Genomic DNA, 24,577 nt, shown 5'->3' with positions numbered 1-24,577 from the left:
ACTATCATATAAGAATTTTAGTTGTTACTATAATCTTTAAGTATCACTATATAATGTTTTAATTATCACTATAACCTTATTTGTAATTTAGTTCAACATGTCTTTAGGTAAAAGTTATTGACTTGTAACTATGATTCCTAGTCATAAAAGTATATATTAATAATAAATAAATAAATCTTATATTAGGGTAATCATTTTTTAATTAATTATATTTTTTTTAATTTTTAATACATTTTAATATTATTATTAATGTATTTTACTTTTAATGAAATTTAATATCATTTTAATTTAATTTAAATTTAAACCTTGTTCTATATAATTAACTATTTGGAATACATAACAATGTGTTACATCATAGTACAAACTGTATTATATATATAAACATTTATACTTCTAATCAAATCAAACATTCCCTCCAAATACAAGGATTGACTAATCCAAATTCACAAAGAGAAGAGGTATTTAATTAAAAATATAAGGGTCAACAAATTATATTGTGCACACAAGCAAATGAAATTCCGATAAATGAAAATTATTACAACAATAATTACATTGACCACAAATAAAAAAAAAAAAAAAAACTAGACCAAAATTAAGAGAAAGTTGAATTACTCTCAATTAGAAAGAAACTTCATCACCATTTCCTTTTCCTGTAAACAAATTTAAAATATAAATCAATAATGTGTGAAACCAATAAAAGAAACAAATAATGAATATTTATATCACCATAGAAACCAACACTAGAAGCCAACTTCAAAAGCATTATCACCAAGAAGTTGCAATGATGTATAGACTAGCACCCTCAAAAAATTCCTAATTAATATTTGTTTGGTATTTATACATCATGACAAATATTGTACATTAATCCATAAAATTACTTTTAATCTTAAATTTTTTCTCCCATTAACATTTTGATCATTGACGTCATTTTTTTTACAAAAAAAATTCTTAGAGACAAATCAAATAAACACTACAAAAAAGTGGTATTTAGCAATAAAAAATCAAATTGCAACTCAAAAAATATATTTGCGATCAATTTAGCAACTAAAAAATGATATCTAAACCACAAGTCATTAATTAATTAGCAACCAAATTAGTGTGTAAGTTGAGAAATGAAATTATTTAGCAATTGAATATATTGGTTGCTAAGCTAGGTTCATTATGTGAAGAAGGCAAATGCATTATTTAGTTGCTAAAGTTAAAATATAGTGACTAATTTTTGTGGTTGCTAAGTAGTAGATTTGATATATGGTCACTAATTTAGTGGTAAACTTGAGTTTTAAATAGCAACTTTTTTATTTGTAAAACTAGATCTCATAATTTGGGTTCCTAAATTGGTGGCTAAATTGACAAAACAAATTTGAAGTTATTGTTTGTAGATGATGATTTAGCGATCAATATATATTATAACCATTTTAGTCAAAAAAAATTCGATTACTAAATTAGTTGTACAATGCATAATTTTTATTTTTTTTGCATTTATATATTTCAATTCTATAAATCATGTTTATATTATATTCAATTACAACCACCAATAACATAATCATCAAGCATACATCAACAAAAATTTAATAGATGACATCAAAGCCTTAAAAATACAATGAAAGTTAACCAAAAGTTTATCCATAAGATTAAAGTATTCAAAATCTTCAAAATAAAACTAAATAAATCTAAAAGATGAAAGTACTTAAAGTCTTAAAAATACAAGTAAATTAATGTATCAACAATATCACATCCTAAATCAAGTTGGTGAGTTAGTGGATGGATGGTGAGACTCACCATGATCATCAATGGAAGGACAAATGTCATCATTACCATCTTGAGGTGACAATCCCAAGTGACAAACAACTTGTTGAAGAATGTTTTAGGTCATAGCTAAATCTAATTGAATGGACTGTATTGTTGTATTATTTTGTGCCAACTTTGCATTGAGGTTAACAATTACCTCATGATAGTTAAAGTTAGAATTAAGACCAGATTGAGTGCATTGAGTTCATTCCAATAACTTATCACCTTTTCCCAATCCATACACATTACACTTTTTGCTTCTTTTAACAACATCAAAATAAAATGACATTGTCGTAAGCCATAGACTATTCACCAAAACCATCTTGTGGGTCATCGATCGGATAGGTGTCTACTTAACAACGAATAAACTCATCTTACACAATATAACTAAACATGAGTATTTACAATTACTAGAAATAATGCAAAATTCTTCACGTTAAATTAAGGTTGAAAGGCATATATTTACTTACAGCCATCTCCTTTGCCTTATCATTTACCCATTGTCCGTCCTTATGTTTTTTCGTCCCTACCATTAGATCAAATGTTGTGGGATCTTAGTTAAGTTCATGAACTTGCATGTATAAATTACAAGTTAAAGAGTTTATATTTAAAATTGAAAAAGGTAAGATGAACTACAATTTTATTTACCATTCTTTTACCATATACAATAATAGAAACAAACCCACTTGTATGTATATAATAAGACTCCACTATCAATAACCCAATTTTTCTTGCTAGTAACGAGAATTCACACCTTTCCCAATTGACTACCAGGCTTGTGTATTATATATGTCAATTTTCACGAGAAAGAGTAAATGTCACCGGGGATTCTTATAGTTCCAATCCATGTATGCTTCTTGCTATCATTTGGCATGTGTCCACCCATAATATTCATTTGTATAAGTATATACAAAGGAGTATTTTGTTATCATTAAAACATAAATTTTGAGAAGTCTTAAATCATCCTCTGATCTTACATGTACCTTAATTATAAACTCCATTTGACATAATCAAGTTTGTAATGAGGATCTAGAACAACACATAACTATGCATTGATTTTTTTTTTAACATTTACCTGATACTTATTAAGCTTTTTTGACAATTAAACATGTGATAAACCCTAGTAGTTCATAATGGTTGTGACTCTATGTTTTCAACTTATATTGTATTGTTGTCATTTCATAGAAGTATTTATCTGCTGACACATTTAAAGAATTGGATATGGTCAAAGTCACTTCATAGAAAATTTTCAAAAACTAAATAAATAACATAGCATGTATGTTGTTAGTCAATGCCAATAGGTGGAACATCCCTTCCTCCCTTTCTTTTCACAAAACCATTTCTAAAAGTCTAGTCCATATCATATAGTCAGTCAAATAGTTTGTCATACTTTTCACAATGTTTTAACATAATATATGTTGAATTTCAATTGGTTGGAAAATGTAGGCGTACAAGATTTTGATAACTAATCAATGCATTATTTAAAATTCTTAAGCCTTTGAGGACAAGACCTAATGAAGTACACAACATTTCTAATGCTTTTAATGAATAATTATTGTTCCTTTGTATCTTCATCTACAATCAAATTTAGAATATAAATACAATCTCTCAAGTGCAAATATTTCGTCATCACACACTAGTTCACCCCTTGTATTTATTTTTTTAATGTATGAAATTGTCCTATCATTAGAACTAATATTATCAACAATGATTATAAACACACTTTTAATTGGTCATTCTCTTAAATATTTTTTAAATTTCATTCCATGATTTCACTTTTATAGATTTTAATTGGTCTAAAATTAAGGATGTCTTTTTTTTTTTTTTAATCTCTACTCATCATCAATGAAATGTGTAGTTAAACACATGTCGAACAAATTTTGGTTTGAAGTCCAACATTTAGTTGACATAAAAACATGAATGCTGGATTTCCTAATCCAAGATTTTAGCCTTTTCCTTTCATCTAAAAACATTAAGTTACAATCCATTGCAATTGTGATCCTAGATGGCACTATTAAACTAGTTCCAATCATATCCTATACATCTAGGTTTTTGTAATCCTTATTCTAACTTTTTGATATTATGAGCTACTAAATTATTGATCAAAATTTAATATTTTTTTAACATCTTTCTCTACTAAATTCCTCATAGATTACTCAAACATATCAATATATTAAGACTTGAAGAGAAAGACGTTAAAAATACTATATTTAAAATTTTTATCGATAATGAATACCAAAACCTTAGGATAAGGATTTATAAGTTAAATTACACGAACCCTCAAATATAATTTTTTTCTTTAAATTAAACCTTGAACTTCAAAACATGAAACTACTTGCATGCAGTTACCATCTTGCGGAAAAGAAAATCCATTCCATAATGGATGTACAACATACAAAACTCGACATAGTTTGTATTTGATGCATTGCTTATGATTGTCAGATTTTCTCCTGAAATTAAATGATTTCTTTTCTACTCACGGGATGCTTGCTTAAGGATGATAATGATGTTTGATCCAATCTAACAGGATTATTTAGGTTGTTGACAGATCCAAAATCCTGCATCAATCAAGCTCAGAGATATCAAAAGAATGTTTTATTAGAAAAAAAATATTTTTATTTTTTTTCATAATTAAAGAATGCCACTTTATTTTCATTTTTAAAAACTCGTATAGAAAACAAAAAAAAAATGCTAAATACTTGGATAAACATAAAATAAAATATTTATATTAGTGGTGAAAAATATTTTGTCAAACTTGTAATAACACTCTAATGCAATGTCCCTTTGTTTAGAGGGCTGGGGAGAAGGTAACAACGGTTTGGGGATGGTGGGCCTGTCAATTGTCATGCTTTTGGGGCTTAGTTGGCCTGTCTATGTTAAGTGAGCAATTAGTTATTCGACCCAAAAATTCCTATTTGAGAATAGAAGTTCTGAAGTTGTTGCTTCTTTCTTCGACTCCATTACTTATTATGGAAGAACAAAATAGAAAGTATTATCTTATATTTTTTAGTTTAGACATAGGTCAATCCCAAAAATTATTTCATAAGGTGAACATTATCTCTCTACATACAATACAATTGGGTTTGAACGTAGTTGGCCGTCAATGAATGTAGTATTGTTGAATATCAAAAACTTATTACACGAAATCCTATTTTTTCAGAACGGGTTGAGGGAATAGGTGTTGTTGATGGAAAGGAAGTAATAAATTGGAATTTGTCGAGACCGATGCTTCAAGCTTCTGGAATATAATGGGATCTGCGTAAAGTTAATAATAAAGTTAATTCAAGATGAGAATTGTTCATATTTATATATACTAATTTATTCCTATCAGTAATCTATGTCAGACTTAAGTTTGTTTCATTATATAAAATTAAACATTTTTGTGGTTCTAATATGCTAAATATTTTTGTATTCATTTATTACTTTTCATTCCCAATTGGTAATTAATATCTTAAAGCACTCGTTGACAATTTTTCTCTATATATATGGGCACTTACACTTGCAAGTCTCATGATAGAAAAGAAATTTAAAGATGGGAAAAGGATAGACTAGTCAAGCATTTGCTCACTTTATTTCAAAATAATTGTCACTTGTAAATCTGCTTATTTTCAACAATTTGGAAGCTGCTCTTAAGCTGGGGTATAATACGATGTTGAAGTATCAACGGCCATGTTCTTACGGTAATTAAAACCAGGCCTGGAAGTGAAACTCGTACGTTGAAGAACATTTGAAACACCTGAAAATATTCCCTTACAGTTACAGCCTACTTTTGTCTCGACCTTGTTGGGTCTTATGTTGAATGATCCATGATCATTTTCTTATATTTTAGATAAATGTTTGCATGCTTGGTAGATCATTAAAATATTGATTTTAAGTTATAATAACTTTATATAACTTTTATGTTGAATAAAAAAATAATGCTAAATTTTATTACCAGCTTTAGAATAAAAATATTTTTTAAACATAACCCACATCAATTTTAACCATTTTTAAAAAATAAAAAAAAATTCATTCAAAATCAATTTTGAGGGCGATGATGAAGAAATAGGGATTGCGGGGAATAAAACTAATGAACTTATTATAACAACATGATAAGTACGCTAGTTCGATATGATTGTTACATGGGCAAGGTAGAGGGGAAGGATATCACTTTGTGAAACCAGGTGCAAGGGAAATATCTAAAGGCTCTCGAAAATCCAAAAACTCACCTCATAAATACATAGCTGATAAATTCTATTCTAAACATTGCTTTATTCATGCAACTGACAACTGAGATCATTCAGTACGAAATTCAGCACTTTCAGGCATACAAAATGTGTCCAAGGTTTCCTTGAACCCCCAGTTCTTACCGGCTAGAATAAGACAACTGCAGCAAAACCGTATGTGCCCATTAATTAGTTAAATAAACAAACCAAGTCAAGATATCACCCGTCATTTGAAGCATAAAATTACATATTCAATAAAGAGTGATACATTTGGAAAAATAAACACAATTTACACATTAATCGCAATTCTCAACCTCATCAGCAACGAAAAACACTACCTCTGGTACAGTCAATCAGTATGGTAAAAAATCTAGTTTGACCAATTGTCAAAGTTAACAAGAGCATCACGAATGTATTCCATAGCAAGAAACAACATTCAAACACTACTCCCTACTTCAAGGTATGACAAACCCACTCCACCCAGCAAACCACGCGACATTTTATATAAGATCAGCAACATTCATTGGCATTTCATCAATCTGCGTACTGTAGTATTGCTCAATGTCTCTCAATATTTTGATATCGTCACTCTTCACAAAATTTATTGCAACACCCTGCAAACAATGATTTGGCCCATAAGTAAAAGAAAAATAATGGTGACACTCACTTTGACACTCTTAAACGCTACTATTGGTTGAAAATCACAAATTTTATGAAATCCTATACTAAATCATGAGAGACTCGCTAAATGAGATGAGACCCACAAAATTTGTGATTTCTAATAAGCATCAACCAATGATAAAGAGATTGTTATAAAGAAAGCATTAGAGAAAATGTCCCTAGCATTCCAAGTAAAATATAATACAGCTAATAGTCAACAGCCAACAGAGCATGAAACCAAGTGGAAGCATGGGAGTACTACTAGAATAGAAGGATGATGAATCAGCAGAAAATATCTCAAAATTGTCCTAAAGAGCAAAGCCAGGTTACCGATATGAAAATCAGTGATTCCTCTCTTCAATAAACATTAGTTCAACTAGTTTAGACATTCCCAATACCTTTCGTCCAAAACGTCCAGAACGGCCAATTCGATGAATGTAAAGCTCACGATTGTTTGGAAGGTCATAATTGATAACTAGAGAAACCTGGTAACAAAATCAAATCCATAATCAAAACCAGCTATTAACAGAAGAATTTCTAAATAAATTTTACTTGATATCCAAGTCAAATGATTTACAAAAAAGTCCATTAGTTTGCGTTGCTTAAGAACCAAAAACAAATTGCTATTATATTATAACTAGTAGGAAAAGAGGCACTCTGCCTCCACTGAAAAATAAAATTAAAAAGTAAAATAATGGGTGGTTATTATATTCACTTATTTCTTATTTCCTGCATTAAAAAACAAAAAAAAAACAATTATTATTTTCACGAGCAGTTATATTTCAGTTCTACAGTAAAATGAAAAAAATTATATAAATAAAGGGTTAAAAAGTCTATTAAAATGGAAACCAAAAGGCGGGCGGTTACCAATAGAAGTATCCTCTTAAATGGTGATGATGCGGTATAGATTAGCACATACTTTTGCTTCCTATATTTTCAACTAAGCAGAAACACAAACTAAACCACTAAGAGCAGAGTTATGATGCATGACATTATCACATACTCAACATTGTATGGGATATTAAAGATGCAAATTCATCATAATCTACAGGTACAATTAAAAGCAAAGTAAAAGACACAGACTGGTGCCACAACTTGCCTGCTGTACATCAAGACCACGGGCCCAAACATCAGTTGTGATTAGTACACGGGTCGTTCCAGCACGAAATTCTCCCATAATAGCATCCCTTTCTTTCTGAGGCATGTCACCATGCATAGATGAGACAGTGAAATTATTGTTACGCATTTTTTCAGTTAACCAATCCACCTGTACCAAGAGGATATAAATATCAACATGACTGAAATGATCAGAATGAACTATCATTAATCAACTATTTACCATGTTCAAAGTGAGATGAAATCGATGGCCTACCCTACTAGGAATATTTGATAGTTTTAATTTACCTTTCGCTTGGTGTTACAGAATATAACAGCCTGAGTGATAGTGAGAGTATCATAAAGATCACAGAGGGTATCAAACTTCCATTCTTCCCTTTCAACAGCAACAAAAAATTGCTTGATGCCCTGTCATTGGAGGGTGGAGCAACTGCATTAATATACATTTAAAAATTAACCAATAAGAATATGAAAACAATACCTTACCTCCAATGTCAATTCATCACGTTTTACAAGGATCCTTACAGGATCTGTCATAAACTTGTTTGTCATCTCCAGTATTTCATGAGGAAGGGTAGCAGAAATCAAGACAACCTACACAGTAAAAATTAATGATTCAGAGACTACAATATGGTTCATAATATTAATCAGGCTTCAAAAGAATACAAACAAGATTGATCCACAAGTCTGCAACAAGAGCATTATGAATACACATCACTTCATTAACCTGAACTAGGGATCCTGAAGATGCATCCAGTTAACTTACAAAATAAACCTCAAGAAAATTTGAGTAATTGGGTCAAAATGTTGCAACAGCTCCTCACCTAGATACTTCATTTAAGAAAGGTGAATCAATCAAATGATTAGTGCTGGCCACCAATTGTGATGAAATGCAGCAGCTCCATTATTTGATCATTTATGTCACTCGTTTTACACCCTTAGTTTTTAATGATTGAAAATTTGAACCTACCAAAAATCTTAAACAAACAAAAACATCAAAGACCTTGAAGAGGCTTTGAAACCCCATTCTCCTTGAATTTTGGCTTTTTTCATTGCAACAGTTCCTCTCCCCCATCATTGTCACACCATCAGACAATGTCAAGCCATTAATTTCAGTTTTCAAACAGGCATGCACCCTCACTCTTCCCTACTTGTTAGCAACGTTCTTCTGAACTGGAATTCTAGTTTTTGGTTTCAATGTCATTTTTGTTTATTCTCAATGTCATTCCTTGAGCTACAGTCAAGCCACTTAGGCCATGTGTTTGAGTAAACATATGCTCTTCTTCAAGTTTTATAACATTAGAGCTTATATGATAAATTTTATCATGAACTCATAATCAGTAGTCTTTATTCTTGGCCAAACTTAATTTACTATCAATATACACCTTAACATACAAGTTCTCAAATTGCAAAATTCATTCCAACATTCAAACACATTTACAGCAATGAGGACAACAACAGAAATGGTACCTGAAGGTCGGGTGGGAGATATCTATACACATCATAAATTTGATCTTTAAACCCTCTGCTCAACATTTCATCAGATTCGTCCTGTTATCAAAAAGAAAAATATAAGCCAGTCCTAACACATGAAAATAAAACAGAAAAATGCAATCAACTATTGGCAAGTGGAAGCAATGAACTCACAAGAACTAGCATCTTAATAGCTCTAGTCCGCAATGTCCTCCTTTTGATCATGTCACAGACCCGACCAGGAGTTCCAGAGACCACATGGACTCCATACTCAAGTTTCCTTATATCTTCACCCACACTTTTACCTCCAATGCATGCATGTGCTTGTATGTTAATGAAATCCCCAATAGCCAATATAACCTTCTCAGTCTGTGAGGCCAGTTCTCTTGTTGGGGACAAGATCAAAACCTGGACCCTGTCAAAATTTACAAAACAAACACCCCGAGTAAACACCTAGACAACAAAACATGAAAGATAGACAATGCACTCAGAAGCAAAACACACACACACCATTAACAATACATCCTTACATTCTTAAGTATGCTTAGGTAAAGGGTTCCCAAGGGAAATTGCAAAAACAATAAAGTATTCACTTTCAAAATTAGAGTTATTCAAGGCTTTCAAAAATGAACAATCCAAAAGTTCCTTGATAATATATTATTTCATCCCTTTCATGCTTAAAAACATATCTTAATTTACAGAATATTCACTTAAAATACAAATTAACCCTCTCTCAACACAGGTTTGCCACCCCAATCTCAGCTACAGCGTCAAGACTTTTGAGGTCAATGACCACAATTGTGGCCACATACCCCCCATTTGTCTACAATATCAAGGAACTAAACAGTAACCACAGTTTAAAACCTCGGGCCCCGAGTTTCTTAAATCCACCCAGTACATCTGAAAAAACCTAACCTAGAAATCCAGCCAAAAACAAAGTCATTCAATGCACTCAATAACGACTAATCCAAACGCTACCTGATAATCCATCACTTCATTAATTCAACTCTCAAAAACAAATCCTAATCTCCAAAATATCCACTCAAAATAAAAAATTTAAATTTAAAATTTAAAATTAACCCTCTGAACACCTTACTAAAATTTCTCGTTTGCCCTATGCAACGCTTCGAGGAATCTCACGGAACACAACCGCACCATACCGTCAAAAAAAACCCTAACCTAGAACCTCAACATCTCCGAAAACCGAATAAGAGAAAAGAAACAAACGAAGCTACTCACTCTCTGACGGAGGTATCAACGACCTGGCAAACCGTCAGGGCAATCATGGAGGTCTTGCCGGTGCCAGATTGGGCCTGGGCTATGACGTCACGGCCCTGAATAATGGGCGTGACGGCCCGTTGCTGAATCGCAGAGGGTTTCTCGAAGCCGTATTGGTAGATTCCTCGGAGCAGATCGTCCTTTATTCCCATCTCCTCGAAGCTGGCGATCGCCTTCACGCCCTCCGTCGTCTCGAAGTCCATCTCCTCCGCCGCGTTCGGCGCCCTCCGCCGGTTCGCCGGCACCACCGAGGTTGCCGCCATCGCCGCGCTCAGATTAGGGTGAAAGAGCTGAAGGAGGGGTTTCGATTTGGGAGGCGAAGGTTACAGTGGTGCGAGATACGATACAAGCCCTAGAAAAGGTGACAGCGTCATAATATAGGCGTGAGGACGTGATGTAACATTTTTTGTGTTAGCACTTAGCACCATCCTCACTTCGAGATTTTAACCTAATCCTTTCTTACGCCAATTTAGAACTGTGTTTGGGTAAATTTAAATTTGGAGGGATAGTTTCTTATTTTTCAAATATTTTTTATGTGTAAATTATGTGCTTATTTTTAACGTAATTAAATTCAATGGGTACTTTTTTCAAAATTAAATTAAAAAATTCTTTAATATAAATTCTTTAATTTTTACCATGTGAATCGATAAAAATTAATTTTATATAATTTTTAAGATGACTATTATAAAAACTAATAAAATTAACATTTATCATAAATAGCTTGATTATAATTGAATGAAAGTACAAAAAAATGGCTCATAGATATTTAAGAACAGGTGATTTAGATTTTAAAATAAAATATAATGTAATAAAGATAATTTGTATTTATTCATGTGATAAAAGAAAATAATCTTATCTAAAAATATTTTATATTTTAATTAAAATATTATAAATAATTAATCATGAAATTAATATAAAAGGATGGATAAAGATATAGTTATTACACTTTTTATCTTCTATTTCTTGATTTCATATGAAAAGAATATACATCATTTAAGTGTAGTTCAAATATAAAAAATAGTGATTTAATTTTTGTATTACAAATTTATTTAATTAATTATATTTTTAATAAGTTAATATGTATATTTTTTTTGTTTGAATATGTTTTGAATTTCTCAAATTTAAGGTAAATTTTTTTTTTTAATTTTAAAAAATCTCATTTTAGTTATTATATTTAAATTTTGTTACAAAATTTATCAAATATTATTACATAAAATCTACCTACTAGTATCTTATTAGTGAAAATATTACAGTAAATTCAACTAATTCTGCATAATTGTCTCAATCGACCACTTTTAGATATATCCCTAGTGATTTGAGAGACTAAAACAAGATTTTTGAAAATTATAGAGACTTAAAATAATAATTTTAAATTTTAGAGATAAAAACAAATTTATCCTAAATTTAAGGCCTTACTTTTTAATTGTATTTTTAGATAAATAGACTAGTCTATTAGCCTTTTTATTAAACTTAAATTCAACATTTATAAAAAAAATAGAATTTTTTTTTAAATTTTAAAGTATAAACCAAACCTATTTTTTAATAAATTGGTCAATAATACAAACTAAACTTGAAAGTAGGTTAGGTCACACGCCTAGTTTAAGGTTTGGATTATTATCACATTTTATAAGTAGCTTTTGAAAATGATAGTTGCAAATATTTCAAGGTGTATTTACATAGTTACTTCATTTTTTTATTATTATTTACAATAAATTTCTGTTGGTATCATAAATGTTTACATTAAATAAGTTTTCACTTTTTTATTTTTATTTTAATGAAGTGGTGTTTATCAATTTTTTTGTTCAAGAAAATGGAACATTTCATGTGTCTTTCTAAAACAACTTTTGTGTTGAACATAGCCTTCCCAATCAGTATTTTTTTTCATTTGAAAAACAAAATGTTGCCTTAAAGGTGTTTGTTGTCTAAGAAGATTGTTTATTTTGTTAAAAAAGATAATAAAGACATAAAGGAATGTCCAAAAACATTTAAAATAGTCTTATTAAGAGAAATGATGGGTGTTATTTTTTTTTGTTTCTTGTATAAAACATAATATTTATATATTGAGGAGAGATTCATTTATTCTAGGAGTAACTCTATTTAAACTTACTTCATTTAATAACTTATGTTTTACATCAAATTTCAACGATCTAACCATTGAATTTAAAATTATTAATACATAAATTAAGTTTGAAATTTTTTTTAAAATTTTGAAAATCATTTAATATTTCGTTTTATTAATTCAAATTGACAGATAATCATAAAAATATTTTATACGTTGATTTGAATTAATGAAATGAAGTATTAAATAGTTTTCAACTTTTTTAAAAAAAATTCAGATTCTATAAATTAATAACTTTAAATTCAATGATTGGATTGTTAAGATTTGATGTAGAATATGAATTATTGAATGGAGTAAGTTTAGGTAGACTTACTCCTAGAATAAACGAATTCATCCTCTTATATATTTGTGATAAAATAGTGAAGTTTCTTCTAGGAAGGTTTGGTCTATCTTTTTTCAAAAAGATGTTTAAAAATAACCATTGAAAGGGTTTTAATTCTTCCTTTATTCTAGCATGATATTTAACCCAAATTAAAAATCCTTCACTACACCATTGTGAACCTTCTATTTTTTTTCCTTCAACTAGAAAATGCTTGTCATTTAACAATAATAATGTTGGCAACATGTTGCATTCTTCTATGTGACATGTTGTGACAGTTACCATAGAAAAAAATCATTTTTGTTGTGGCATGATCGAGCGAATAAGGAGAAGAAAGAAAATGTCATGATGTCTCTCCTCCCTATCCTTTAGAAAGCTTCAAAAAACATTTATCAATTTCTTGTGACTTTACAATTGAAAGATGATAGATTTAATTATAATTAACATCAATGGAAATGTAGAGAACTTTGTCACCCTTACATTCGTCGTGATGGGTACTTGGATTTTGTAGAAGAAAATAGCAAAGTAGGACACAAGCAAAGGCATAACTAGGGATGGAACTAGACTTGGAATTAGGCGGGGGTGGGGGGAAATTGTAAGAAAAAAAATTGGCTAAAAACACCACTTAAGTCCTTGTAAGTGTATGACACTAACACTTAAACCCTAAAAGTTAAAAATTCAAAAAAAAAAATTCAATCTTCAAAGTAGGACAAAATTGAGAAACAAAAGTCCAATCTTCTGTAGAAATTATCCTATAACATGAAACCAAATAAGGAATAAGAAGGAGAACATTATAAGGAAAATAAAATCTATCTACAGTATACCCTCAGACAAAAATATGAGTAAAACTTATTATAATAACTTTTCAAAATTCAGATACCCCATAAAAGCATAAGAAGAAAGATTAACTACAAATATTTTTCTTCGTCCATGGTAAAAGTATAACCTTTTCATAACATGCAACCCTTTTTTGTACTATTCTTTAGTGAAAATGTAATAAAAGGATGAAAAATAAAATTAAAGGTTGAGAAAAATGACTTTACCTTTTCAATCTATAACCATATAGAATTGTAACACCACTAAGACCCAATTTGCAAAAAGAAACATTTTGTTTTATTTGTTTACATAAATCTAGTAAAATTGAAGGGGGATGAATATTTGATGGCCAGGAGAAGAGATGAACAAAATTGTCCGAGATTAAGAATGAGAGTAAAAAATAAAAATAATATTGATCGATAGAAATAAAAGGGAAATGATTGAGCCACAAAGACTAGAGAAAACAATAAATTTAGGGTTTGTTTATGTGAAACAACAAAAGACTAGAAAATAATAAGAGATATTTATATTTCTTTATGAACATAAGTAATGAATGAGCATGTGTCATTTTTGTTTAATGGACTTGTGTTAGACGATTAAATCTTTAAGCAACTACTAATATCTAACTTATAATTTAATTAGACTCAATTTTTGATAATTTAAAATGGTCAAAATTGAACATGATCGAGATAACTCATTCTAACATAATTTTACAACTTGGCATACCAGTAAACCCATTTGAATCCACCTAAATGTCATTTTTTTTGCTTGTTTGCTTTCGAGATAGATTCGACTTGTCTACTCACCCCTACTTTAGATTATGTTTGCCTTGGTTAATGTGATAATTTTTATGATTAGAATGGTAAGAGTAAACAAATGGTGAAATGAGAACACAAAATATTTACAACAATAGTGATGAATGATTTTTTTTTAATTTTAATTTGGTTTAAATAGTTTTTAGTTCTTATATTTTTGATATTTTACTTTTTAGTTTTCATAAAATTATTTTATTTAGACTTAAATCCATTTTTGATTTTTATAGTTTCTCAAACATGCAAATTTTGTCTCCTAAAATTTTTTATTACAAATTTAATCCCTTTAATTTTTAAAATTAAACAATTTTAATTTATTATAAACATGTGATCCAAAATTAAATAGAGAATTAATGTTGATGTGAGACGTGTTGAATAGTTAGCAATGTAAGAAAATGATAATATCAACAATAAAATTATTTGAATAGATTATAGATTTTAATTAAAATAAAAGAAATAATATATTTATAGTAAAAAAATAATATTTCTCCTTATGTAAAAAATAATATTATTCTTTATTGTAGTAAAAAATAATTTTATACTAATTTTTTTGTTTAATTTTTGATAATATATCGATGATGGACTAACATTATTTAATTTTAAAAATTAGAGAGATCAAATTTATAATAAAAATATTTTAAAATTAATATTCAATATTCGTAAAATTATAAGAACAAAAATATATACTTAAGCTTGACTGTACTACATGTACGACAGGCGAAGTGGTGAGTTGCGTCTTATAATATAGTTTCTCTAACGACGGAAATTAAAAAAAAAACGTTTGAAGAACTAAAATAAGTAAACAACTAGAGTTCTTGGTTGTCGATTTATCACACTACGTAGATCTTCTCTATGTAGATCATCTCTATTGAAAATAGAAATTTTACCCGAGTCATAGGAAAAAAAATAATATTTAAGCCTAATAAATTTTGATAAGGAACAAAAATCCAAGTTCTCCCCTGAAAGAATCAAGCTAAGATCACGCAAATAGTAACATTTCCCAGTCAGTCACATCCCACGCAGCCATCCCAAACACGTCTCTTGCAACTCATAGCTTCTTCTACTGTCTCACTTCTCTTTTTCTTCTTCTCTCTCACTTCATATCCTTCTCTAAGATTCTTTGTTTTCAGGTATGTCGGTTCTTCTTCTGCCCTCCACTTTTCATGGGTCTGTGCCATCATTCCAGTTGCTGGGCTCTTCTTGTCTAATTAACAATTTTATTTACTTGTTAGTTTTGTTAATTTCTCTTTTTCGTTGCGACAATTTGATTGTTGGAGTTGTTAATGGTGGACCCTTTGAGCCAAAGTGTTCATATTTGAAGTTCTATCTTTCCACCGATTGATCAGAGACTTGCTTATGATTTCAGAAATGGTCGGAAAAAGCTTGTGCCGATCGCGTATTTGTTCTTGTACATGTGTGTTATGTGCGGTTACTTCACTCTTGTAGATATATTAATGAATGGTTTTATAGAAGAATAATTGACAAAGGATAGTATGTTTAAGTCATTAGATACCATTAGATTAAAGGTTGCCTTTAAGGTTATTAATAAAGCGGTAAATAGATATTTCTTAGCAATAACATAGTTAGAAAAAAAAAATTGATTAATTAGTATATATTTGATTCACCAGGAAAGCAGAAAAGCAAAGAATTTATAGTTTAAAACATAACTTTCAACTTGTTGTATATATACTCTTATGAATATATTCATGTCAAATTTTGTAGTGTAAGAACTTAGACTGACATTGGCTTCCTGCGTGATTTGTTCATCTGATCATTCTGCTGAAATTTTCTTCTTTTGTAGCTTGTTACTTTTCATGTCTAGAATTTTCCAAGGGCACAATTTATGTAGATGAGATTATTTATTTATTTTTTGTTTCTCTCTGGGTATGTAGAGTGAATTTACTGTTCTGGTGTTACGTAAGAAGAAATTACATGACAATCCCGAATGGTATTCATGTAATATGGCTTTTTCCTGCTAATCATGGAAATAATCAGTGTTTAATAACCCATATTTTAGGTACTCTTGATACAAATGGCAGCATCATTGGCATGTCTTGTTGGGAGTAGTTTATCTACAAAGAGTAACAAAATAACTCTAGGCAAGGACGTCAATGGAAGATGTTTCTTCTCATTTCAGAGGCTTTCATCATTGAGTAAGAAATCAAAGTCAATATCTGTAAAGGCATCATTGGATCAAAGAAAGCATGAAGGGAGAAGAGGATTTCTGAAATTGTTGAATGTGGGAGTTGGCTTACCTGTATTATTAGGAAGTGGGAAAGCTTATGCTGATGAACAAGGGGCTTCCTCCTCAAGAATGTCTTATTCTAGGTTTCTTGAGTACTTGGACAAGGATAGAGTTAAAAAAGTGGATCTGTATGAGAATGGAACAACTGCTATTGTGGAGGCTGTTTCTCCTGAGTTGGGTAATAGGGTGCAGCGAGTACGTGTGCAACTTCCTGGACTTAGCCAAGAGCTCCTTCAGAAATTCAGGGAAAAGGACATTGACTTTGCAGCTCATAATGGCCAAGAAGAGTCGGGTTCTCCGTTAGCTAACCTGATTGGGAACCTGGCTTTCCCTGTAATTTTGATTGGAGGATTATTCCTTCTCTCAAGACGATCATCAGGAGGAATGGGAGGTCCTGGTGGGTCAGGCTTTCCTCTTGCTTTTGGTCAATCTAAAGCCAAGTTTCAAATGGAGCCTAATACTGGAGTGACATTTGATGATGTTGCTGGAGTGGATGAAGCCAAGCAGGATTTTATGGAGGTGGTGGAGTTTCTAAAGAAGCCTGAGAGGTACACTGCTGTTGGGGCACGTATACCAAAAGGTGTTCTTCTTGTTGGTCCTCCTGGAACTGGGAAGACACTTTTAGCAAAGGCTATTGCAGGTGAAGCAGGTGTCCCGTTTTTCTCAATCTCAGGTTCTGAGTTTGTTGAGATGTTTGTTGGTATTGGTGCTTCTCGAGTCCGTGATTTATTCAAGAAGGCCAAAGAGAATGCTCCGTGCATTATTTTTGTGGATGAAATTGATGCTGTTGGAAGGCAAAGAGGTACTGGAATTGGTGGAGGGAATGATGAAAGAGAACAGACCCTCAACCAACTTTTGACAGAAATGGATGGATTTGAGGGTAATACCGGTATCATTGTCGTTGCAGCTACTAACAGGGCTGACATTCTTGATTCTGCATTGTTGAGGCCAGGACGGTTTGATAGACAGGTAAAATTACATTAGCAAATGCTTGATGCATTTATAATGAGCAAGTCTCTGACATAGTGCTTTTGCAGGTAACAGTTGATGTTCCAGATATACGTGGAAGGACTGAAATTCTAAAGGTTCATGGTAGCAATAAGAAGTTTGATGCTGATGTTTCACTTGAGGTAATTGCGATGAGAACACCTGGTTTTAGTGGGGCTGATCTTGCAAACCTCTTGAATGAAGCTGCTATATTAGCTGGTCGACGTGGAAAGACAGCAATATCATCCAAAGAGATTGATGATTCTATTGATAGAATTGTGGCTGGAATGGAAGGAACAGTGATGACAGATGGGAAGAGCAAAAGCTTAGTGGCATATCATGAAGTTGGGCATGCAATCTGTGGGTAAGCCAGAAATAAGGGTGTAGTTTTGTGTTTTGGGTAAATGTGTATGATTGTTATGGAAGCAAGGTTTTACTACCTATATAAATTCATGTTACACTTGTATATAAGCCCAATACAGAAAAAATAATGGTTCTCCTACAGAAGCTGGTTTTGCAAACAATTCCAAAAAGTTGTACTTAAATATCTATCTGTACTTGCAGAACTTTGACTCCTGGTCATGATCCTGTACAAAAAGTAACTTTAGTTCCTCGCGGGCAAGCTCGGGGTCTTACTTGGTTCATTCCTGCTGATGACCCAACTCTGATCTCCAAACAACAACTCTTTGCAAGAATTGTTGGTGGACTGGGTGGCAGAGCAGCAGAGGAGATTATTTTTGGTGAGCCTGAGGTTACAACTGGAGCAGCTAGTGATTTGCAGCAAATAACCGGTTTGGCCAAACAGGTTGGTGTTCTCCTATTCTCTTTCTTTCTATTCTATTTTTGGTGGAGATGAATGTGAGTAATTTAGACTCTAGAGAATTGGGTTATTTTATCAGTATTTTTAGAATTTTATTGGTTAGCTCTAGTTAATTGGAGAGCCTGAAGTGAGGTTATTTCAAAAGATTTATTTAATACTTAAAACTATAAATTTTTGGCTTTAACCGAAAGAATGATATTTTCTCTCATTTTGAAGGATGAACTTCTAATACTTATTTTCCAGCCTTATCCTTCTGATTACAGCTTTGTCAATGATACTCTTGCAGATGGTAACCACATTGGGAATGTCTGATATTGGTCCTTGGTCACTCACGGACTCATCAGCTCAAAGTGCAGATGTCATCATGAGAATGATGGCAAGAAACTCAATGTCAGAAAAGCTTGCTGAAGACATTGATGCTGCTGTCAAGAGGATCTCAGATGAAGCATATGAAATTGCATTGAGCCAAATACGGAACAACCGTGAGGCGATTGACAAGATTGTGGAAGTTCTACTGGAGAAGGAGACAATGCCTGGAGATGAATTCCGGGCTCTCCTGTCCGAATTTGTTGAAATTCCTGCTGAAAACCGGGTTCCTCCTTCAACTCCCTCGCCACTGGCTGTTTGAATAGCCTATATAACATGCCACTGCAATGTAGTGTAGCATTTTTCAGGAATTTGTGAAATATTTGTAATACACCCTGTACTTCTATTTTTCTAATGACAAAACATCCTAGCTTGCTTCTTTATTTCTTTTTTCTTGCGTTGGCAACAGAAAATGTATGTCTCTTCACAATTAGTACATAATGTAACCATAGTGAATAGCAATGATATTAATACCCTTTTTATCAATCTATCATTGTAACCGATGTGATGTAATGAGTTCTCTCGTTTTGGGTCCACAATGAACAACGGCATACTTGCTAATCTTGTTGGATATCCATGTCACGAAATGGTAGTAAAAATAAACTTGGGTACCATGATGGTATTTCAAGTGATCAGGATTTAATCAAGCAAATAAGTGAATGATTGTCATCTAAGTAAAGTGTGGTGTAGCTGTTGTTTTTTAATCAAGTAAATGGTCCTTTTGGTCTTTAAAGTGGTGAGTATCGTCGGATTAGTATCTAAAATCAAGAAAATATTAAATAAAAATTTAAATTTAATTTCTTATTTTTATTTTAATCTCTAAATATATATTATTATGAGTTAATCACCTATACACTATTAGTGTAAAAAAATTTTACATTGGCAACCAATCATATTTTTTAATAGTGACATGTCAGTTGCTTATTTAATGAAATAATAATAAAATAAACAATTTTAAAATATATGATTGGTTGCCAGTGTAAAAAATTTTACACTGGCAGTGTAGGGATGATTAACTCTATTAATATTATCATTTTATTTATATATTTTTTAATTTTGAACAAAATGATTGTTAATTTATACTTTTAAAAACTTATTAATTTTAAGGATTGATATGATAGTGTCATTTTTTTTTTAAATTTTAAGGACTAATATAATAGTATTTTGTATTTTTGAGAACAAAATAGTCATTTATTCGTTTTTTTTTGTCCCCTCCATAATCTTGTTGGATATCCATGTCATGAAATGGTGGTAAACATAAGGTTGGGTACCATCTCGATATTTCAAGCAATCAAGGTTTAGTCAATAAAATAATTGAATGGTTTTCATCAAAGTCAAATGTGTGGTGTAGCTGTGATTTTTTTGGCTCCCTCCATAACACTTGGATTGATACAGTTAATATTTCATGAATGGACAAGAACAAGGACAATGTTAAGTGTTGTACAAGTTTTGGACTGATCCCACATTGATGTTTCATGATTGGACCAAAGGCAGAGCAATGTTGGGTGATAGATAAAGTTTTTTTTAGAGAGTTAACAAATTTTATAAAGGCGTCTAGTTAGTCAAGGGACTCACTCATTGGGATGAATAACACTTAGAAGGTGGTATGGCAAGGCATCATATAGGATTTTGACAATTAGCACACCTTTTGAGCTGTGTAGGGTGTGGGAGAATTGGTTGTTAGGGTGAATGAACACTGAAGCCTAGATCACAATTTTAACACTGAAATCTCAACTCTAATGATTAATTAATTGAATGAGAAATGATACAACAACACATAGAATATAATTATTGATGAAAATTTATTAGAAATTATAATTTTTTTTTGTGGGTTTCACTTCTTATTTAGTGAGATCTAATTATGATTTTGTAATTTTTTTTTGATAAATTTTAACTAATAATAAAATATATATAATTCATATAGGTTATTTTTGAAAAAAGTAGTTGAAAAGTTAGCTGAATGCTGAAAAGCTAATTAGAAAGTTAGAAGCTAGTTGATAATAAAAAAATCTTAAGCTGGTTTATTAAATTAAAAGTGTTTAACAAAATTAACTTTTAAACTACAGATAAATATAAAACGACAAATGAATATGTTTATTAGTTAATGTGGATTTTTAAATAAATTTTATTTTTTTATTGATAAATTGTATTTTGATATATTTATAGTTTTACTTTTTTAATTAGTTTTAAACTCAACTTTTTTTTATCAGTTGTTTTAATTATATTTTTTTTATATTAGGCATCCCACCTTAATCTTATATTATATATCTTAAAATATTTTGAACTGTATTTAAAATAAATTAAATTAATTGATGCATTGCATTTTGTAGATATTTAGGAAATATTTCTACTTTAATTTATTTTCATAAATGTTTGTCTTTGTTCTCTTTGTTGCTTATTTTTATTTATTTGTTGAACTTATTACACTGGAGTAGTTTTTATAAATACAAGGGTTAAAATGTTTGGATCTAATGGAAAAAGAGGAATTCCATAATTACATGGATTATTGAATCATGATTAATCATCACGAATCGAAGATGAGCAAATTTGAGAGGTTTTAACTCTTTACCTAATGTTGAATCACGAGGCAACAAATGACATTTGCAAACCATCTTATATTACAAAAATTCATGGGGCAACAAATGGCATGCCTATATAGTATTTTGCACGCCCGTGCAACTAGAGCCAAAATGAGACCCCTTGCAGAAAAACAATTGGCATGAGTATGCAACAAATTGCACGCTTGTGCAAACGTTCATGATTTCTTTAGGATTAATTTCTTTTTTTTTTTGGCTTTGATTTATTTATTTATTTTTTTTGAAAAAAGGTAGATATGCTAAGGTATTATTAATTAAGAATAAGATAAGATTAATATTTCAATTTTAAAATACTAGAAATCTATTTATACATGGTCTATTAATTAATATAAAAAATATAGAATATATAATTAATATAAAAATTTAAAATTTATAAAATTCAATTTATTATTAATTAGAACTTTTTTCTTAAAAAAGTAAATAAAAATATTCTATATATATTATAGAATCATAATTTTAATTCGATTTTATAGATATATAAAAAATAGAATATATAATAATAATAGAAATCGGAATTCTTAATTACTAATCATATATGAAAGACAAGTACAAAAGATATCCACAACTCACCCTATGAGAATCTAAAGTGTGGAACCACACCTTTCCTTAGAGAAAGAAATACAATATAAGAGGGAATAATAGTTCACCAAGAAGAATTGGGATGTCTAAGACCAATGCCTGCTAAGCTATCAACATAACCATTTCCCTCCCTATATACATAAGAGAAACAAAATCTCATACTCCTAATAGAATCAAGCATGTTCAGCCACTTAACACTAAGATGTCAGGGCACTAACAAAGGATCATAGAAAGCTTTGCTGACAAGCAAAGCGTCGAACTCTAGACAGAAAGACATCCAACCATGATCACGAGCAAGTTGATATGCATGAATGACTTCCAAAACTTCTGTTTCCAAAGCTTATCTGACCATAACTGACTCAACTAAACATCCAAGTAAATTTGTTGAGCTATCTTTGAATATAATCCCACAAGCACTTGAAGCAATGTATGCAAAGAAAAGCTCCATCTATATTGCACTTGATCTAGCAAAGAGAGGGAGGGATCCAACGAACTTCTACAATGGACACAACTTTTCTTGACCTACAAGACAATTAGAAAACTTTCAAAAGATTAAATTCCTTAATGTTAGATTTCATAGAAAAAGAAGTAAAGGAAACACTGAGAAATAACTAAAGTTAAAATCTTATTTTTCAGAAAATCAATTTTGAAAATAGTTTTAAAATTTTATTTGATTTTGGCTATACCAAATTTTAGCAACAATAAAAGTAACAACAGTTAAAAGTACAAAATTAGCTAATTTACTCCATGATTTATTAAGAATATCCAAAATATTTGAAATATTCAATCTATTATCAACTATCTTTTATAACCAGTCCCAAAAGACTTAGGGCAAAAGGACATTCAAAAAATAAATGAGTAGTAGTTTCATGCATTATAGCAATGTGAACATATAGAGGTGATAACAACCCTTTTTTTTTACGAAGAAGGTCCTCATAGGGAAGTTTATCATGCATAAGCCTCCATAGAATAAAAGATTTGGAAGGGGGAGATGATGATTCCAAATCTGTTCAGCCCAGTTAAGCTTAGGCTTAGGTTGTCTAATAAAAGAAAAAGTCCCTTTAAAAGATAAATCTCCATTAGAGGAGAGAGACAACTTAAGAGAGTCTTCATGCTCAAAGGAAGGAAGGACAATGCTAGTGATTTGGTTACCAATCCTACTTTAAAGAAAGGAAGGAAGATGCCAAGATTGGTTATGAATGAAACAATCGACAATGGATGTCAACTTGGAGCGTAAGAAGGCATCAACATTAAGAATATCAACAATAGGCATTGAAAACCACCTATCTGTCTATAAACTAACCTTCTTACCATTTCCAATAAGCCATGTAGAATTAACCTTAACAAATGGATACATATCTCATATAATAGCCAAATACTGGATGCCAAATAGTGAACAACTTCACCATTTCTCTTATAAACTCTACTGGCTAGGACAGAAGCTGAATCCTTATTTTTTTTTTTGACAAAATTCCAATATAGTTTTAACATATATGCATTATTGATATCAGCAAGGGATATGATACCAAGGCCGCCTTCATCTATATTAGAACAAACAATGTGTCATGGTACAATTTTTTTTTTTGGCTTTTAAATAGAATGTGAGTTGAGAGAGTAAACATCTTTAGCTCTACTACCTTCTAGAATTGAAGATTCTAAGTCTTGATCTATTAACCTTTAAGCTTGTTTTTATGTTTTTTTGATTATTTTCTTAGGGAGAACTATTATGAAATGTGTGAATAATCCTTTTTTTTTTTTTTTTTTTTTTAGAATTGGATATTGATGTTCATCAAGCCATACTGTTGGCGTATAGCTCAGTGCTACTTTTGGAGGAATCTTGTTAAATGTCGCTTGACCAATAATCTATTCTTAATCTTTTATAGTTTTTGAATTACCGTATAACTCATATATATATATATATATATATATATATATATATATTATTGAGTTATATTTATGTGAGGTTTAGTAACTTTTATTTTTATTTATTTTAATTTTTTTTAATGAAGTCAACACGAAATAATTAAGTTCTCAACAATGAAAAGTTTGTAATTTTTTTATACTAACTTGTACTAAGTACATGATTGATTATTTAATGATATGAGATTAAATATCTCACCAATACCTTAAACTCGTTTTTTTTCTTCATCTTTATATATAAGATTAAGATTACCAGAATAAGTACTTTATCATAATTATTTTTCCTAGACATCTAAATTAATATTATTATTGATAAAATAAGTTTAATAAAATAATTGTTAACTAACTCTTCCTTTTTCTTATAGTATATTCCCTTCATTTTAAATTGATCGATATTTAAGAGTTTTTCATACATATTAAGAAAAAAAAAAGATAATTTAACTATTGAAACAATTATATTAAAATATTATTATTATT

The 24,577-nt window shown here is 30.4% G+C and overlaps 2 protein-coding genes across 2 annotated transcripts; one reads left to right on the top strand and one right to left on the bottom strand.

Annotated features, from left to right (window-relative positions):
* Window positions 1–6,155: 6,155 nt before the first annotated feature.
* EIF4A-III (eukaryotic initiation factor 4A-III) lies at window positions 6,156–10,925 on the bottom strand. Its single transcript, XM_020365737.3, has 8 exons — window positions 10,482–10,925; window positions 9,417–9,657; window positions 9,240–9,320; window positions 8,256–8,363; window positions 8,058–8,177; window positions 7,753–7,920; window positions 7,052–7,138; window positions 6,156–6,607 (listed from the first exon to the last, which is right to left on the bottom strand). The coding sequence occupies exons 1-8, from the start codon at window positions 10,781–10,783 to the stop codon at window positions 6,494–6,496; spliced, it is 1,221 nt and encodes a 406-aa protein (XP_020221326.1). The 5' UTR covers window positions 10,784–10,925; the 3' UTR covers window positions 6,156–6,493.
* A 4,531-nt stretch (window positions 10,926–15,456) lies between these two features.
* Window positions 15,457–19,490, top strand: LOC109804008 (ATP-dependent zinc metalloprotease FTSH 2, chloroplastic). The gene is made up of 5 exons (XM_083062525.1): window positions 15,457–15,716; window positions 16,604–17,800; window positions 17,869–18,182; window positions 18,383–18,623; window positions 18,925–19,490. The coding sequence occupies exons 2-5, from the start codon at window positions 16,619–16,621 to the stop codon at window positions 19,264–19,266; spliced, it is 2,079 nt and encodes a 692-aa protein (XP_082918651.1). The 5' UTR covers window positions 15,457–15,716; window positions 16,604–16,618; the 3' UTR covers window positions 19,267–19,490.
* The last annotated feature ends 5,087 nt before the right edge of the window (window positions 19,491–24,577 follow it).

Source organism: Cajanus cajan, chromosome 1 (genome assembly GCF_000230855.2).
Source record: "Cajanus cajan strain Asha chromosome 1, NIPB_CcT2T_4, whole genome shotgun sequence".
Taxonomy (NCBI): Eukaryota; Viridiplantae; Streptophyta; class Magnoliopsida; order Fabales; family Fabaceae; genus Cajanus; species Cajanus cajan.
Note: the sequence above shows the minus strand (reverse complement) of the source record. Positions and strands in the feature narration are given on the sequence as shown.